The sequence below is a fragment of the Panthera leo genome, chromosome C1 (assembly GCF_018350215.1).
Source record: "Panthera leo isolate Ple1 chromosome C1, P.leo_Ple1_pat1.1, whole genome shotgun sequence".
Taxonomy (NCBI): domain Eukaryota; kingdom Metazoa; phylum Chordata; class Mammalia; order Carnivora; family Felidae; genus Panthera; species Panthera leo.
Genome location: NC_056686.1, coordinates 169,031,644 through 169,052,344, shown reverse-complemented (window position 1 = coordinate 169,052,344; position 20,701 = coordinate 169,031,644). Strand labels below are relative to the sequence as shown.

General features: G+C 35.0%; 1 protein-coding gene across 11 annotated transcripts in view; it reads left to right on the top strand.

The window, feature by feature from the left end:
- Positions 1–20,701, top strand: part of PDE1A (phosphodiesterase 1A) — a 329,446-nt gene that overhangs the window by 214,616 nt on the left and 94,129 nt on the right. For all 11 annotated transcript variants that reach the window (XM_042949318.1, XM_042949319.1, XM_042949325.1 and 8 more), the window contains one exon: positions 17,434–17,547. In XM_042949318.1, coding sequence (XP_042805252.1) covers positions 17,434–17,547 — 114 coding nt within the window. The remainder of the gene's footprint in view (positions 1–17,433; positions 17,548–20,701) is intronic.

Sequence of the window (20,701 nt, the reverse complement as noted above, 5' to 3'; positions counted from 1 at the left end):
CATTGTATATATATACCACATTTCTTTATCCATCCATTATCCTTCGATGGACATTTGGGATTTTTCCATACTTTGGCTATTGTTGATAGTGCTGCTATAAACATGGGGGTGCATGTGTCCTTTCAAAACAGCACACCTCTATCCCTTGGATAAATGCCTAGTAGTGCAACTGCTGGGTCGTAGGGTAGTTCCATTTTTAGTTTTTTGAGGAACCTCCATACTGTTTTCCAGAGTGGCTGCACCAGCTTGCATTCCCATCAAAGATTTATGTCATATGAGCACGGTCTTAGAAACTACTATAGAATGTGCTCTTTCCAGTAAAACAGGGGAGAATTCAGAAAAGAGGAAGTCATAGAATCCAGAAACAGGGGATCCATACCATAACGGAGTATGGCCAAAGCATGTCACAGGATGATAGCTATGTTTCAGATCTAGAGAGTAACTCATCCATGTTTGAGCCACAAGCTAAAGAGCTACAAGACAGAAGTCCCCAGAATAAAAGAGGGAAATTGTTGATTAATATTGGCAGATGTAAATGGGATTGGGGAGGGGGGGGCGGATATAGAATAGACATAGAGAAAATAATGGTAGTAAAAAATGAGGTACTTAATAATTTCAGGAAATTTTTTAAACTCCAAGAATGGAAATGTGATCTTTATGTACTTTTTGGCCATGTAATGAGCATTGTGTACATATCCTAAAAATGTAACTATTGATTACTGATTAAATTAAGAGTAGTATAGAACAGTATTGGGAATTTAGGGTAATATAAAATGGTCGGTCAGACATATAAAAGACCTAAACCCTTATCTATCATAACAGGAAGCCAATAGGCAATATCTAATATTGGTAAGTCAAGAATTAAAAAAATAAGTATACCATTTAAAAATATGGAGAAAAGTCCCAGAAGAAACAGCCAAAATATTTTAAAGTAGATATCTCTGGTAAATAGAACAGAGTGAGATTGAGTGGGTGAAAAAAAAATGCTAACTTTTTTAAGAGAGAGACAGCACACTCGAATGAGAGAGAGGGGCCAAAGGGGAGAGAGAGAGAGAGAGAGAGAGAGAGAGAGAGAGAGAGAGAGTCTTAAGCAGGCTCCATGCTCAGTGCAGGGGGTGGGGTGGAGGGGGCTGAGGTGGAGCTCAATCTTACCTGAGCCAAAATCAAGAGTCAGAAGCTCAACCCACTGAGCCACTCAGGTGCCCCAAACTGCTAATTTTTATGAAAGGATTTATAGATGATAGATGATAGACAGATAGATAGATAGATAGATATCTGTGCATGATTTACTCTAATAAAAATGTTTTAAAAGTAAAGGCCAAAGAATAATCAAGGAAAAAAAATATCTTCATATTTTAGATCTTACAAAAATCTTCTTCTTAAAATAGGTAGATGCTATAAATTTGAAGACTAAAAGAATACAGGGTAGGAAACCAGGATTGATACTCTTACAAATGCATTCACTATGGAAAGAAGAAGAAAGCAAGTTTTTTAAAAAGTTGAGTTCATAAATGAAAATCTCTCTGTTTTGATTGGTCATTGGCTCCCCAGGGAACCAACCCTAAAGAAGACTGAGAGCAAATGGGTATTTGATCTTTGAGATCTACTATTGCTTTCTGAGTCTGAGAACATGAAAGGCAGATGAAATTTCTCCACTCTGAGATTATCCTGGGAACTGAAAAACAGGCATAGTTCTTAAACCCAAAGGCGCATGGACCTTATATAAATAAGAAAGGAAAAAGAGAATAATCTTTCTACCTTACATATTTCAGAGAGCCCTCTGATTTTATGGTGGTGGCATGCTTTGTGGGTTCCTATTTATCACAAAGATTTATGTTGTACTTGCTAAGAAATACAGGACGGTATTCCTTTCCTCCTGCTACAGACTATTTTTGAAAATCTCATCTGCTGCCTGTTTATAGTGAATATTCATTGCCTTTATAATAATATCGATAATAAATATAATTTATATAATAAAAACCAAGCTAAAAACGACAATCTGCTTTCTAAGAATTGTGACCACATACCTTATTTTTATTATACTCTGGTCATTGTTTAATAGAAGATAATTTATGGAGAGTCTCTAAAAAACTATAAAAGCCTCTGTTATTTGCCAATATCGGGTTTGCATTGGAAAAAGAAAAAAGAAATTAAGTTGAACATTGTAATTTCAAGTTTAAGCTTTTATATTAATTCTCAAGTACTTGCCACTCTGTACAAATCTACTTAAACTGTGTTTGGGCTACTTTTAAAAATTAAAAGAAAAAAAAAAGGATTTCAAACCTTGGGTTGTTCAATCCTCTAGATAACCTTGTTCTACCCTGCCCCAACAGGTCAGGGAAGGCATCTCACCTACCTTTCTGCCTTATTTCCAAACCTCAGAAAAAATGTTGACACTTTCTGGTTACCATGTCTTATGTTCCAGGGCCTGTTTGCCCTTGGGTCTGTGCCTCACCTTATTCCCACTCTGCCCTGTGTCCATCACAGCTAGATTTCCCAGGTTCCTGTGTAAACTGGCACCTGGCTAGATTTGGCCAGTGGCTGATACCATCAGAAGATTGCAGGATAGGTAAGAAGGAAGAGAAAAGCCAGGGTATTTCCTTCTCCCTCTCTGCTTCTAGGAAGCCTTACTTGTGTCAGTTGTGTCTTTTCTGTGGTTCCAGATGCCTGTGCAGTAGACCTGTACTTTCTTTCCATAGTTTTTTAATGCATATTTCACCAAAAATCTATTTTAATTATTACTTTCTTTCTCTGCTAGTGTATTTTTGAAGTCTGTTGTTACATGGTACTGTATTAATTAAGAGCAAATGTCGTAAACCCACTTTTAAACATACCTTTGTTATTTTTGGTGGAACTGGTGCTGAGCTTTCTTTACTCAGCCAATGCAGTACTCAACTTTGCTGGTTTTCAGTCTCTTATTACTTCAGGGACATGACAGTTTCGTAGTGCTCTTTACATGCAGAGCCTCTTCATTCTCTCTAAACCACATTCTAATTTTACTTTTGTAGCACTACTCAATATGCCTTTCTCTGATTTTTCAAAAAATATGTAATATGTAATAAACTGTATTATACATATGCAATACTGTAATATACAAAACTAGATACATATGCAATAAAATAATAAATTCATCGATTATAGTTCACTGTGCTCTCATACTTTATGCTACTTCCTATATCTTTCTTTCTCTTCTTTACAGTTACATCAAAAATTTCTTGGGGCACCTGGGTGGCTCAGTCGGTTAAGCGTCTGACTTCGGCTCAGGTCATGATCTCATGGTCCGTGGGTTCGAGCCCCGCATCGGGCTCTGTGCTGACAGCTCAGAGCCTGGAGCCTCTTTCAGATTCTGTGTCTCCCTCTCTCTCTGCCCCTTCCCCGTTCATGCTCTGTCTCTCTCTGTCTCAAAAATAAATAAACGTTAAAAAAAAAATTAAAAAAAAAATTTCTTTTTGATGAAGTACCTAAATAACTTACCAAAATAACAACAACGAAGCAGAAAATGTACAGAGCTAGTACAAATGAGCATTGTCTATTTGGTATTGAAAAAAATCATAGAATATTTTTCACAAATAAAAGATAATCTTTTTCCATGGCAGAAAAAAAAATGATTGGGGAAAGAAGGGATAAAGAATTTAGAGCTAGAAGTAGTAGAACTAGTATAGAGAATTGAGAGAATTCTCTCTATATGTGTATATATACACATATATATTTTCTTTTGTGTGTCTACCTCAAATCTGAAACACAGGGGCCTGTTTTCTGTTAGTTCAGTTCATGAGCATGGAACATGCGACAGACAGGTGTATATGTGATAACCATGTATAATTTTCTTTCCCTTGGCTTCACTGTGTGTCTAAAAGCCTAGAACAACTGGAGATTAACATTAACCATCAACTTATGTTTAGAATGTGTTGTGCCCTTTCAGTCTTTCTCTGTTTTGAATTCAAGATGAATTTCAACATCTTGTTATTTGTCAGTAATTTACATTTTTCATGGTGGGTGATTCTGAAACTATCAAGTAAAGGGTCTGAATTCTAAGCTCAGTCACTTGTGTTGTGAGCAGTCTACTGAATATTCTACTTTAACAGGGGATTATGTCATTAAAATTATTTTTATTATTATCAAAAAACAGCAGTTGGGGTGCCTGGTTGGCTCAGTCAGTTAAGTGTGCACCTCTTGCTTTTGGCTCAGGTCATGGTCTCATGGTTTGTCATGAGATTGAGCCCCACATCAGGCTCCCTGGTGAATGTTGAGCCTGCTTGAGATTCTCTCTCTCTCCCTCTTTGCTCCTCCCCCACTCATGTTTGTGCTTACACTCTCTCTCTCTCTCCTACTCTCTCTCTCTCAAAATAAATAAATATTTTAAAAACCCAGCAATCAATTTTCCAGAAATAGATAACTTCAACGATTTCTTTCTAGTTCTTCCTTCTTTAGCATATTTCCAAATAATATGCTTTTACTATTTCTTGATTTATCAATTTCAGACTTTATCAATTGACATCCATAATAATAACTGAGGAAATAGCTCTCACATATTCACTTCACCAACTTCCTTCATACTGCTCCTTATTTAGTTTTTAAGTCACTTGTATTTGTAAGCAGTGATTTCTAAATATTATTCACTTGTCAATCAAAGCGTCAATCAAATGACTTTCCTATCTCATATAATTTTTTTCTTTCTCCTTGATTTCATAATTGTTGTATTTTTCAAATATATTTTATAATTTTATGAATGCTCACTGATCTGTCAAAACAAAGTTCCAAACATCCTGTCAGTTCCATTGTTCATCAGTTCAATTTTTTTCCCTGGTGACTTCCTCCCACTTTCTTTCCTCTGCATTCCTACTTCATCTAGACTAGTTTATTTCTAGGATGGTCACATATCTCTTATTCAGACACTTCCCTTATTCATTCATCTGCATTAGATTCATGTTATGTTCTTGTTTGGGTCAAATGCATCTCTCAAGTGGCTTCCTGAAAAAGAGTGCATGGAAAATCAAATTTTGAGAGTCATTTAATGTCTGAAAAAGCCTTTATTTTTTATTCAAATTTGACTGATAGCTTGACTGAGTATAGAATTCTAGGTTGACCCTGGACCAACTACATAATGTACAGGGCCTGGTGCAAAATGAAAATGTAGGTCTCCTTCTTCAAAAATTAAGTATTTTGGGGCACCTGGGTGGCTCAGTCGGTTAAGCGGCCGACTTGGGCTGGGGTCATGATCTTGCGGTCTGTGAGTTTGAGCCCCGCGTTGGGCTCTGTGCTGACATCTCAGAGCCTGGAGCCTGTTTCGGATTCTATGTCTCCCTCTCTCTCTGACCCACCCCTGTTCATGCTCTGTCTCTCTCTGTCTCAAAAATAAATAAATGTTTAAAAAAATTTTAAAAAAATTAAGTATTTCAAGATGGTGACAGCAGAGTGCGAAACCAAGAGTGGTGTCTTTCTAAGCACAGGTCCTATGTGACTACCAGTTCATATGCCCTTGAAACTGACTCTGGTGGGACCTTTCAAAATGGAGATTCTTAATTCTGGGTAATTGACTTTTTCGTTACTAATTACCGCTATCCTTGATGTCTAGAATTTATTTTTTAAGTGTTTATTTTTTTATTTTGAGAGAGAAAGAGAGAGAGAGAGAGAGAGAGAGAATGCATGAGCCGGGGAGGGGCAAAGAGAGATAGAGAGGGTGAATCCTAAGCAGGCTCCACACAACCATCATGGAGCCCCAAGAGGGGCTAGATCTCATGACCATGATATCATGACCTGAGCCGAAATCAAGAGTTGGACACTTGGGGCACCCGGGTGGCTCAGTCGGTTGAGCGTCTGACTGCAGCCCAGGTCATGATCTCACAGTTTGTGAGTTTGAGCCCCGTGTTGGGCTCTGTGCTGACAGCTCAGAGCCTGGAACCTGCTTCAGATTCTGTGTCTCCCTCTCTCTCTGCCCCATCCCCACTCATGCTCTCTCTCTCTGTCTTAAAAATAAATAAAACATTAAAAAAAATTAAAAAAAAAAAGAGTTGGACACAACTGACTGAACCACCCAGGTGCCCCTTGATGTCTAGAACTTTAGTTCACTAGATATTAGATCTCCTGAACTAAATGCCTCTAATTTTCTTATCTTTATTTTTTTTATTTTCCCTCTTGCTGTCTTTTTGCTTACTTTATAGGATATTAGACTATAGGATATTAGACTTTTTCCTCTACTCCTTCTGTTGACATTTTTACATAAATCATTGGATTCATTTCCAAGAGCCCCTTCAATACCATTCATTACATTTTTAAAAAGTAGTGTTATGTCCTTGTTTCATGGATGAAAGCTCTTATTTTTCTCAAAGAAATCTCTTATTTTCTCATTTTTTTCAATGTTTTGTTTAGTCTCTGTATTATTTCTGGTTTCCCCAAGTTTTTTTATTTTGCTTATATTTGTCCATGTCTTTCATGTTGGAGGTTTTCCTTTCACGCTTGCTCACTGTTGACAGGCTATTAATATTAAAGAGTGTGGCTCTGAGAAGTGATTAGAATCTCTCTCTCTCTGCTTAGGTGGTGCCTTGTCACCTGCTGAGCTTCACTGAAGGGTGAGCACGCTGTGAACTGTTTGTTTCCAAAATTTTCTTTCTCTGGGGCTTTTCAGTCTTTCCCACAATGAATCTCTCAGTCTTCATTCTGTAAATAGGTGGTAGAAAGAAACCTGGGGTATCGTTCAACATACTGACTTTCATTTAATCTATTTGCAATCTGGCAGTCTTGTCTCATTTCCATGTTTGTTGTAAGTATAGGTAAGGATAGTTTCCTGCTAGTTGGGGTGGAAAAATAAATCTGAAAGCTCTAACCAATCTCCTGTTTTGAGCCTGAAGCCAGATCCCTGCATTATAAGATCTTTGGTGTCCCTATCCCCTAAGCTGTTTCAAGGTTCTATGAGGAATAATTGTCTTGCTTCTCTGTGTCATCACCTTTTGAAAGTACCTTGGTTTGTTTTTCTTTCTTGGTTTCTGTTAAGTCAGTCACCATATCTCACTGTTAAATTTTCCCAAAACTGTGTTGTGAACTTTTCTCTGCTCTTATCTTTTCTGTTATTTTTCCTCATAGCTCTTTTACCTTTTCAATCCCTTTATGTGATGTTAGTGGTATTTCATTGGTGAACAGTAGTAAAGGCATTTTTTTTAATCCATCAGGCTTAAATATAAACCACAAATCCTTTTTGCCTACTTTTTTTTAATTTGAAAAATTATACCACATGCTCTCTGACCCAGCTAGCATCAATCATTCCCCATAGCACCCCTTTTAAGCATCAGGCTATTCCAGTGTGAAAGTGGCAATTTGGTCTCATCCGTTCTCCTCCATTTCCTATGAAGCAGCTGACCCTCAGCATTTTGTGCAGTGTCCATGAAGAGCTCAGTTGATTGCTGATCACTCTAGAAAGCTGAAGTAGCTGTCCCATCAGTATGTTGCTCCTCTCCATGAATACCAGAAAAGGGTGAATATAATTAGAGTGAGCCCTCACTAATGTTAATGCCCTGTCTCTACAGTCTTTTCAGCACTCCCAGAGGACTGTACTGAAAGTATCTGAAAGTCTCTGGTTTGAGAGGATAGCATTGTAGGAGGTTGATACAAGTAAGGCAAAAAGGATGACATAGTCAAAATGAGTAATTTGAGGGGTAGTTAACAAAAGAGAGTATTTATATTTGTGGGATGCATGTAGGGAACCACCAGGATAATACAGTACTTCTGGGCTAGTAACATGGGGTTCCAGGTATGTGTTATCCCTGAGGAGAGACAGAAAGTTTGCAAGAGAATTCTGTGGAAAGGGATAGTGCTGCCTGACAAGTGACTTTCTATAGGGGGTCAACATCCAGAGAGAAGAGAAGAATAATACTCTGACTTCATTCTTCTTCCTCTCTTCTACCTCCTGTGATACTTCCTATTTGTGAAACCCAAATTGTCACCTGATGTATTCTTTACAACCCCTGTTAAGGGCAAGGAGAAGTGTACATTCCAGTAGAGTGCAATTGGAGGGAAAAGTGAAAGATATTTAGCACAGAGTGGCTACCTGAGCTCTGTGCTAAATATGTGTTTTCCAAAGCATATGTGTTTTCTTAGTGGTTCTTTGGTGTGTACACCTTATTCCTAATCTTTCTTCCCTAGTTTAAATAAATACCTTAATAGTAGATGAAGGTCACTACTTTTTCTTCTTCACAACACATAGATTTAAATATATATATAATAATATGTTTTAATTTTATTTTTTTAATCTTTATTTATTTTTGAGAGAGAGAGAGAGAGAGTGAGCGGGGAAGGGGCAGAGAGAGAGGGAGACACAGAACCCGAAACAGGCTCCAGGCTCTGTGCTGTCAGCATAGAGCCCGATGTGGGGCTTGAACTCATGGACCATGAGATCATGACCTGAGCCGAAGTCTGATGTTTAACTGACTGAGCCACCCAGGTGCCCTAGTATTTTTAATTTTTAAATAAAATAGTTTAATACATATTTTTATTTTATATATATTATATGGTAAATAAATATATTTACTATATAAAGTAATAACTATATTTTATAAATATATTTTTACATATTTATGTTTTTATAAATACAAATATATATTTAAATCTATAATATATTTATATAGTTAAATATGTGTTTAAATATATGTGTATATAAATATATATTTAATTATTGCATATTTATTTAAACATATATCCTTTAAAGAAAATCCTGCAGTCCATACAGCCCTTAGTATTTCAGAGGGGAAACAGTAACCAGGCACAAGTGATTGGTTCCCTCTGTGGAGTCAATATGATCTTACTATTCTTTTGCCTCCAAGGAGGAAAAAATTAATCTTGAAAGCATTTCTAACTATTCTAGTGTTTGTATCTCTGCACTTAAAAAGAATTCTTCCACATAGTGGGGATTATGCATGCCCATTTCTGTAAGAAAAAGTTTACTTAAGGTAGAATGATGAATAGTTTACCTAAATTGTGATTTTTGGCAGAAGAGAGAGAATAATTATATATTCTTTTGTATTTGAAAAATACTCCTCACCCAAAATACTTTTCCATCATATATTCTCCACCTTAGTGGGATTAGTTTTCTCCTTTAAATGTAGAATATAAATTTATTTTAAAGGCTGATAATATTTGTTATACAAATTTTCCCACTGTTTTTAATGACACCTATTGCTGTGGGAATTATTTATCTCATAAAATAAAGGTAACAGGAGCTTTATAATTACTCTAACATTTGACTATCTGAAAGAAAATGTCTTAAAAATACTTTAAATCTAAATCTAAGAAGGCTTGCTTTTTAGACTAAGGTTAGGATTTAATTTCCTGAACACTGATCTGCAGAATAGGTAAGACAATTTCATTATTTAATGGCTTCTTATTATAATTTTTTATCATGTTGGGATCAGAGGCAACAGGACTTACTGAAAACTACATAGTAGCTTCTTTGTTGATAGCCTCTATTTGTGCGTTTTTGTACACTCCTGTGTGTGGCCATCTTTTGGTGCTAATGTTAAAATCTGCTAGAGACACTCTTTTAGTTTTACCTTTCATGCTTCTTAGTACAGTGTTCTTAGAACTATATCTTTCTCACTTTTATATTTCAATCAGGTCACAAATGGGGATGTTGATAGGGATTTAATGATTATCAATTCTCTTTTAAATTGCTTTTATTTTTTTATTATTCAGATTCTATGGCATTAGAGATGTCCTGGGCATTTTACATCCTAGAATTAATAAAAACTTGCATAGACACAAAAGATTTTTCAATATGAGAATAATCTTCGTTATGCAGGTGGTTCTTTTGCAAGATTGGGTCATGTAGCAGTATCTTAGAAGGTAAGTTTAGAGTATTTGAAGTACTTGATTATGAAAACAACACCATTTTATATTGAGTATTTTTTCATTTGGAAAGTGGCAGTTCTATATTTGAATATAAAAACACAAAATCATTTTCTACAGCTCAGGATTCTTTGTTCAAAGGTAGAAATTGTTTCTACTCTACAACTACTTCTTGAACCGCAAAGCCAATCGGTTATGTTCAAAGATGGTGTTTCTATTTTCATTCCTGTTTTCTTCTAAGTATTCTGATCATTACAAGGTAAGGTAAGCTAAGATCAAAATCTGTTCATAATATTCAGGCTGATTTATAAGCCTTATGAATTATCAAAGATTAGTGTCATTCTCTTTAGGAAAAGATCATTAGGAGGGTAATGCTGCTTGATTTTTTTTGTGTCTCTACTAGTATACATTAGAACTTTAATATTTTAATAAGATTGGTGAAAAAGGAAGATATGTAAGAGAAGCATCTATTTTGCATACATCCTTTTTCTACCTCAAATTACTGATTACATATTTCATTTTTTAATTTATAATTTGGTAAAAATTGACATATGTATACACCTATGAAATCATGACCACAATTAGGAAAATGAACATCTCTCTTAATTTCAAAAGTTTCCTTGAGCTTCTTTGTAATATTTCCTTCCCTTTCCTCCCTGACCTCCCCCCCCCACCCCCTCCTCCTCCTCTATTCCAGGTAACCACTGATCTGATTCCTGTCATTGTAAGGATCATTTGCATTTTCTAAAATTTTGTGTAAGTGGAATCATACAGTATGCACATATCTTATTTCACTAGCATAATTATTTGGCATTTAGTCATGTCAGTAGTTCATTCCTTTTACTGCTGAGTAGAATTTTGGATGGATATGCCCTAGTTTGTTTTTTCTATGTACTATTGGGTTGTTTCCATTTGGAGGCTATTACAAATAAAGCTTCTATGAATATTTGTGTACAAGTCTCTAAAAAGACATATGTTTCTTTTCCTCTCCACCAAAGAATAGAGTGGCTGATTCATATGGTAGATACATGTTTAACTTTTTAAGAAACTGTTTTCAAAATGATTGTACCTATTTATATTACCAACAATAGTGTATGGTAATTTTTGTTGCTTTACATCTTTGCTAATATTTAGTATGATCAGTTATTTTACTTTTGGCCATTCTAATAGGTGTTTGATTGCATCTTATTATTGTTTTAATTTGAATTTTTTCTAATACTTAGTAATTTTGAGCATCTTTTCATGTTTGCAATGAATATATGTTTTTTGGTGAAGAGTCTGTTCAAATCATTTGTAAATTTTGTATTGGTTTGTTTGTCTTGTTATTATTGAGTTCTGCAAGTTCTTTTGGATGTTTTAGATACAGATCTTTATTAGATATATGATTTGCAAATATTTTCTCCTAGTCTATGGCTTTTCTTTTAATTCTTTTAACAATGTTTTGAAGGACAGAAGTTCTTAATATTGATGAAGTTTAACTTACTACCTTTTCTATAGATAGTGCTTTATGTGTTGTGTACAGGACATCTTTGGCTGACTCAAGATGACAGAATTTTCTCCTATGGTTTCTTCTAGGCTCCCAGTTTTAGCATATACATTTAGATCTATGGTACATGTATGGATCAAAGTTCCTTTTACACATAAGTATTTCTATTTATCCAGCCCCATTTATTATGTAGGCTGTCTTTTTTACACTAAATTAGCTTTGTATCTTTTCTCCAAAATCAATTCTCTATATTTGTGGCTGTCTTTCTAGGTTATATTCTGTTCCATTGATCTACAGACTTCTCTTGGTGCTAATAATGTACCAGATTATGCTATTTTTACTGTACTGATTACTGTAGCTTTAAAATAAGTCTTGAAAGGGTGCTTGGTGGCTCAGTCAATTAAGCAGCCAACTTCCACTCAGGTCATGGTCTCATGTTTACGGGTTTGAGCCCCGTGTCAGGTCCTGGGTTGACAGCTCAGAGCCTGGAGCCTGCTTCAGATTCTGTGTCTCCCTCTCTCTGTCCCTCCTCCACTCACGCTCTTTCTCTGTCTCTCAAAAATAAACAAAACATTTTAAAAAATTTAAAATAAGTCTTAAAGTCTTACAAGTATTGAAATAGTGTAAGTCCTCCAACTTGTTCTTTTTGTTACATTTGTTTTGACTATTCTAGGTTCTTTGCATTTCTGTATGAATTTTAGAATTAGCATGTCAATATATATAACAACAACAAAAACCTGCTAGGACATTTATTGGGATTGCATCGAATCTGTAGTTACATTTGAGGAAAATTATGCATTAACAATATTCAGTGTTTCAATCCATGAACACATGCATTTCATTGATTTAGGTCTACTTTTATTCCTTTCAGTAATGTTTTATAGTTTTCAGTGTATAGGGCTTCCATACAGTTTGTCAGACTTATGTCAAAGAATTTCATATTTTTTGGTACTATTTTAAATGATACTGCTTTTCATTTTAATGTCAGATTATCCCATGACTACATATAGAAAGGATATTGACTTTTTCTTTTTTATATTGCAAGCTTGTTAAAATAATTTAATACTTTTAGTAACTTTTGGCATATTATATCATATTTTCTACTTAGAGAATCATGTTGCCTGTGAACAAAAATAGTTTCATTGCTTTCTTTCCAATCTGGATGCCTTTTACTCTCGCCTTATTGCCTTGGCTAAAACATCAGTACAGTGATGAATAGCTGTGGTGAAACTACACCCTTCCTTATTCATGATGTTTGGCAGAAAACATTCAGTCACTTAACCTTACTTATGACATTAGCTGTAGATTTTTGTAACCTTTATCAAGTGAGGAAGCTCTTCTCTATTCCTGTTTATTTAGTCTATTCCTTTCTTATTTAGTCTCTTAATGTAGTGAGTTACATTGATTAATTTTTTAATCTTATGATGTACTATTCTTTTAGATATTGGGGGATTTGATTTCTCAAAGTATTAAGGATTGTTTACATTTATGTTCATGAGGCATATTTATTGATAGGTTGTTCATCCTCCTCCCCTTCCTCCTCTTCCTTCTTCTGCTAATGTTTTCATCTGGTTTTGTTATAAGGGCAATTTTGACTTCTCAGAATGACATAAGATTAGGATTAGAATATAGGATTTTTCTGGAAAAATTTGAAGACAATAGGTATTATTTTTCCTTAATATTTTTTTCATATTTCACCAATGAAGTCATATGGGCCTGAAGTTTCTTTATGTTAACACTTTAAACTGCAAATTTGGTTTACTCATTTCTTTTTGAGATTTGATAGTTTGTGTCTTTTAAGGAAATTGTTCATTCTATTTGAATTATTGAATTTATTGGCATAATGTTTTTTACATAATTGTGTTTTAATAATGATGGTTTTAACATCCTTGCCTTCAAATACTATCATCTTTGTCATATTTGGGCCAAGTTTGATTAATTTTTATCCTCATTATGGATCAATTATCCTGCTTCTTTTAGTCCTTATCATTTTTTTATTGGATTGGAAACCAATTAGAAAAACATCATGTACACAAAATTGAAATTATAAGGAAGCCAGAGAAATTTCAGTTTTTTTAGTGAGGAATAAATGAAGTGTGGTTTAGTTTCTAAGTTGGAAGAGAACACAATGGATGGTAATCTTCAAAGGACTTATGATATAGGTAGCACCCAAGATATTCCTATTTACTAAGCATGATTTAGGCAGTAAAAGATGAGATATGGAGAAAGGTATTTCTGTAAGAAAGAAGAGCTTCAATCTAGGATGATATGAGAAAGTTTGAGGAGCAATGACTAAATCAATTTTCTTGGGGTTGTGTAAAATCAGGGTTGTGTAAAAGAAGTAATGGGGAATGTATGCATTTCAACATTTGACCATATTATGTGCATATGTCATGCTACCCCCAGAGATTGTAAATACCTTGAAGACAGATACTGTGGTGCACACACAAGTGCCCATGTCTTATACATGTGTGTGTGCATTCTTATATATGCATTCATATATATTCTTATATGTATTAATATATATGTATATAAATACATAAAATAATTTATATGTATAAATGTATATATTTACAGAGCCACAGGCATGGTAATAAATGCTTAATATCTATTTAACTGACTGGGGTTTTCAACACCTTTTTGGCAATATCATTGACCTATAAATAGCTGGTCTATGTTTGATAGAACAGCTGTTAACTCGTTTTGCTACCCAGCAAAGTAGCCAGTGGAGTCTCCAACCACAGATTAGTGGGTCAGAAACTGCACAGATTAGAACATCTAACAAGTCTACTTAACCTAAACTTTTGGAACCAGAAGAACATACCTAGACCTTAAGAACAGCATTAAGAACACTGTTTTTCACCATGCTTTTTTACTCTGATGAACGAAACCAAATCATTATTAAAAAGATGTTTTACTAAATTAAGAGAACCTGTTCATTTTACACATGACTGTGATTCCTGTTTTGGTTCTGAGATTGACCCATAGGATGACTGAGTAATTAGGTAAATATAGTTATTTTTTTAAAAAAATACAAAACTTGGGGGTGCATAGGTGGCTCAGTCAGTTAAGTGTCCGACTCTGGATTTTGGCTCAGGTCATAATCTCACGGTTCATGAGACTGAGCCCTGCATTGGGCTCTGTGCTGACAGCGCAGAGCCTGCTTGTGATTCTCTCTCCCTGTCACTCTGCGCCTCCCTCGCTTTTGTGCACACACTTTTTCTCTCTCAAAATACACTAAAAAAATTAAAAATTTGTATAGATATATGTGGTAAAGCATTAATATTTTAGAACCTACTAGTTTCGAAATTATGATCATTTGAAAATGAATAATAAAGACATTTGACCTTTTTATCTATAAAGAGAATGAAATAATAGCCTAAATGAGATGGTTGGGGATTATTCTATGCATAAATTGAATACAAAAGCAAGTTCACTATTGGAATAATAATTATATAAATTATTCCATTAACCTGCTGTTCTGTTTATAAATAGTCTTTTTACAATGCAGTAGTTTTGCTTTTTATGTAAATAGAACTTTGCACTCACTAAAGGAAATTTGGTGCATACAGGCAGGGGAAAAAAAGAGAAAGAAGTCCTAGTAACCCCCAAATATATATTTCCTTCCGGTCTTTTGGATCAACATAGTGAGTTTAGGAGTGTGTGGGTGGGGTGTGTGTGTGTGTGTGTGTGTGGATGTGACTATGATTTTATACTTATAAACTTATCTAACTAGATTTTTTAGGTGGTAAAACCTTCTTGGAGTATTTTTTCAGAGCAATTTCTTGTGTCAGAGTATAGATTTATACCCCTATTAAAATATCAAAATGCATAACTTTGTTTTTAAACCACATCAAGATGTCTCTGTGAAAGAGCATGTTCCCTGTCAGAGGTTTCATCAGGTCTGATCTGCTGATGGGATGATACCCCTGAGGACAACTGCAGGCTGTCATGATTGAGGAAGTGCACCTGTCTGTGGGCACTTTCCCTGGGGCATCCCCTCTCATTTTCTATGATGTTTCGCCATTTTTGAATTCTGAGTCATTTCTTATTCATTTGACTTATTGGTTAAGATTGGGCTCAGCTGCACATAAAAGTCTCAAAATAATAGTAGCTTAAACACAACATTTCTTTTTTGTTTTGTCATACGAAATAACTTCAGAGGTGGGTGACTTCGTTAGGGTGGATTCCCAGCCTGAGACTCAGGCCACTTCCATCTTCCTTGTCTGCCATTCTCTCTGGTAATTTCCGATTGCCAGATTGCCTCAAGACTCTGAATGGCTACTGGATCTTCAAACACTTCCACTGCATTTGGGCAGCAAGGAACCGGAAAGGATAAAAGAGACCCCCTTCCACCTGAGTTAGCCTTCTTCAAAATAATTGTTCCAAAAGTCTTAACAACCTCCTCGTACTCTCCTTGGCCAGAAAGCTGTAAAATGACTATACCTAGCTTTAAGAGAGCTTGAAAAAATGTAGATTTTTTTAGTGGAGAGGATTGCTAACTCAAATAAAAATAGAGTTTATTTATTTATTCAGAAGAAAAGAAGCAATTATCTGAAGTACTTACTGCTTTTAAAATTAAGTCATACAACCATGAAATACAACCAAGCTGTACCAGGTACTTTTCACAAGAAGGATACATGAGGGATATATTTTTAAGTCACTGCAGACCTGTGAATTCTTTTCTTTTGCTTTCACACATAAAAGGCAATTTCACTAAATATAATGTACATAGGTCATACACATTACAAAAATCTCTGTGTGTTACTCCATTATCATCATATTCAGACAGGCTTAGTTTTCATAAGTAGCCTGCTTTAGTTGTTATCTTTGATTTGTTTTGTTTTGCTGACTATATGAATGAGAAATATTTAATTTATTAATACATAGTTTTATTTTGCAATGTGGTTATCTGCTAATATTTTACCATATAAAAGCATATGATACAAAAGAGAATTATTTGTAGATTTCTGAATAAGAAGTTTTAGTCTAGGTGTGCCTTTTTCCTATGGAGAAATAATTTGTCAAAACCCTTACTGAAAATTTTAACTTGTCTTTACACCCTTAGCCTTGATATTGGAAATCATCCAAAGTAAATTTTCAGAAAATCTGCTACACTATCTTTAAGACACTGCCTAAAAGTAGATGTACTCCATTCTCTCTGAAATACTTTTGCTCAGGAATGGAATTAAATTGTCTGCCAACTTGGGAAAATGGATAAATTGTCTTCACATTTTTTATCTATACAATGTAGAGAATAAGGAATTTGTTTTCCTTTTCTGCCTAGTATAGGGTAATATCTTCAGAAACACTTGGTTTATAATTAAAGCACAAAAATTTCTAAAAATGTTAGAAACTTATAATAGCAATTTGTATTGTCTCACTTCATGAAATATCTATTGCTGCATAAAAAATAATCCCCAAATTTAGTGGCTTCAAACAATACCATTAATGATCTCACAGTTTCCGTGAGTCAGGATTCCAGACATGGCTTAGTTGATCCAGGCTTTAAAATTCCTCAGAGAGTTGGGACACATCATTGTATGGACAAAAGCGAGAGAAAATATTGTACATATTTGCCTCAGGTGAAAAATCATTTCAGTAAAAATAATAAGCATTCATACATAGATTTTTTTTCTCATCATAATCGTATTTTCTCAGATCTTTTGCCTTTCATTTTTGTTATTGCTATATACCGTGAATAATTGACACAGTAGTGGTAAAAAAAAAAAGTACCCTTAAATAATTTTTTAGTTCCAGCTCTAAAGAAGCAGAGCAGCCATAGAATAAATTCTAATATTGGGAACATACTTTTATGGAAATATCTATATTATTTTCAATTTTCAGAAAGACTGTCCTTGAAATATAGTACCTAAAATAACAGTGTACACCCCTAATATTATTGAGAGGTGAATATAACTTTTAAGAGTTGTCTAAGTGAGAAAAACTGATCTTAATTATATCAAAAAACTCCTCAAAATATTTCTATTTGATGACCTAGAAAGATATGTTAATAATTTAAATTGATTTGTGTATTTAATATTAGACTGTTTTCCATATGATTATAATAAATCTCTTATTTCTCTCTTTTTTGACTACTTTTTTTTAAACAGACTAAGATGCTTAGTGAAGCAGCTGGAAAAAGGTGATGTTAACGTCGTAGACTTAAAGAAGAACATTGAATATGCAGCATCTGTGTTGGAAGCTGTTTATATTGATGAAACAAGGTAAGTTTTAGCCTCCTTTCCCTTTTATCTTCTTTGTCTCTCTTCCTTTTTTCCTCTTTCTTGGCCTTCATTTATCTCAAACATGAATTTAGCATATCTTAGTCATGAAACCAAAATCAAAATCGTATTAAAATTTAAAGAGATTTTTTTCTTAGAGCTACTTAACTGGACTATGATTCTTTCTAAAAAACATACACATTTTAATCCAAATAGTTGAATATCAAAAAATAGTCAAACAATTAAGTCATAAAAATGAATACATTAGAGTCTCTTCTCTACTTCTCTACTCTTCTCTACTCTTCTCTACTCTTCTACTCTACTCTTCTCTTCTCCTCCTACACTCATTGCCCTTAGGCACAGATTTGTAAACATCAGAGACAGATGTAAGCTTGTACCGATTTTTACTGATGTAAGGATTTTCCTATTATTTCCAGATTTAAGAGTTCCTTCTGAGAAAATGGGTGTCACATGCCCATGCATTCTCATAAGATATACCTATTAGACACTCTTCAGGGCTTGTTAAGAAACAGTCCCAAATGTGTATTTGATCACCACCTAAACCTTATCACCTAGCCTCCTGCTTAGCAGAGTGGTAAGGAGATTAAGAAATGGGGATTTATTTGAAGAAGGTTGTTAGCCTAGTTCTGTGGCTCTTGACTAGGCAATTTGCCTCCCTGGGGTCATTTGGCAATGTTTGTAGACATTTTTGGTTTGGTTGATGGGAGTGTGCTACTATTTGGTGATGGGTAGAGGCTAGAGATGCTGCTACAGGAAAATCCCCCACGACAAAGAATTATACAGCCCCCATGTGTCAATAGTATGGAGGTTAAAAAACCCTGGTCTTAAGAGAGAACTGTGCATTTCCCCTTTTTTCTCTAAGGGAATACTTACCTCAGAACCTCAAGAGAGGGTCCTGAGGATCCTACTGCTAATAGAAGACTTAGTGGAGTATGATATGACAGTTTGTAAGAGATTTGTGCACTATCTCTAGCAGTTTAGAGGGTACTGAGACTGGTTCCTGATTCTCATCTCAACAGAGTCAAAGGTGGCAGGCTAATTCAGACTACCTTGAATTCACAGGTAAAAGGGACACTGTGGAGGGAGAGAATAAACTCCTTCCAGAGCTTAGCATAGAAAAGGCACTAAGTTTTTCAAAGTCATGAAGCAGATGCAGTATAGGTCTTTTGAAGGGATTGACCAGTATTGAAAGGCAACTGCCTTCAGAAGGTGAAAAAGAGGCTGCATATGGTGATTGTTGAATGAATGTGGGAGATAAAAGATTCAACCCAGATATCAGAGAACACATAATGGTCAAGGTAACCTCTTGGTATAGCAAGTTCTCTGAAGGATACACAAAAACTCCCAGAAGAGAAAAATAACCAGTATTTGGGCATTTGTCACATAGATGACAACAAACACATCAGTCGTGTAATGCCCTTTGACTCCTATAATTTTCTGCCACTCCTATCACACTGTTGAATGGTAAGAAACAGCAGAGTGAGTGGTGCTGGTGATGGAACATGGAGAGTGAACATCCATCATGCCCCTTCCCTTCTGCAGGTGTCCATGTGTGAGTCAGGCCTGAGCACGGGGGAGGGGAGAACTGTTAAGCCAGATGTAAAATTGAAGTTTTGTTTTTTTTTAATTTTTTTTAACGTTTTATTTATTTTTGAGACAGGGAGAGACAGAGCATGAACAGGGGAGGGTCAGAGAGAGGGAGACACAGAATCTGAAACAGGCTCCAGGCTCTGAGCTGTCAGCACAGAGCCCGACGCGGGACTCAAACTCACGGACCGCGAGATCATGACCTGAGCCGAAGTCGGCCGCTTAACCGACTGAGCCACCCAGGCGCCCCTAAAATTGAAGTTTTATATGTCTATGAGTAGTGGATGAAACACACACACACACACCACTGTTGTTTCACAGGTAATAATTCACATGTTTAAAAAATCAAAATAAGGTAAAAGGTGCCTCATGAACACCTTGCCTCCACCCTTATCCCACCCCAATCTACTTATATTTCCAATTCATAAATTTATGTATATTTCCAATGATCTATTACTAATTTTTATTTCGTATTTTTCTGTTTTGCTTTTATGGAAAGTAGCACACTATATACACAATGTTTATTTTGCTTTTTTCCCCTTAAATAAGGAAACTTGGAGATCTTCCTATGTCATGATATATCATTTATGTCACTGACCTTTTTAATATCAGATGAGAATTTTCACTAATAATTGACAGAAAAGAACATGGTGCGGGTTATGTTGCACAGGTGATTTTTTTTCTGTTAACAGAACTTTTCAGTTAAAACATAACTTAGATTCATAAATTAGGGGGAAAATCATAGGCACACTTTAAGATCATAAACTATTTGCAGAATTATTTTCTTCGTTAACTTTCACTGAGTGCGTATATAACGTATATGGTTCTTCTAAGTGAACAGAGATTCAAAGTTTGTATGTTTAAAAAAATCTAATGTTCCTGTAATTTCCTTACTCCTTCATTTTCATGCGTGCTTTTTATTATTCACAAATTGAGTGGCCATTATGTTTAAGATTTCTTCAACCAGTCCTTGACATTTTATTTTTTATATTTATTTATAAAACTAAAGAACTTTTACCTTAAAGAATTGGAGATTTGCATTAACCATCTTATGATGGCATAATGCTAGCTATCTAATTTTCATAAATATCTTGCTTTTCATTTGATAGATTTTTATATTGTATTTCCTTCCAGAAATTATGATTCTATAGATATTTTGTTAACTTAGTTCTCCATGATCCCTAATTCATTTACACATGTTATATTTGTAAGCATCATTCCTTTCATTTGAAAATTGTTTTTTTTGTGGAAAGAAAAAAATGTTTAACTGCTTCATGGTAGAACTGGTGTGTGTGTGTGTGTGTGTGTGTGTGTGTGTGTGTGTTCTTTTCTAAAAAAATCCCAGTTCTTAACACTACATGATCCCCAACTTTTACTCAAATGATATAAACCTCTTCACTATTTTATTTTAATGCTTCCATGCTTCCATGGCATCTTGATTTTTAACCTGGATTAATAATAATAACCCACATTTGGACCGTCTTCCAAGGGCTCACATTAGTCTCTTCACAATCTGATGCAGTTGGCAGGATTACCATTACTTTCTTCA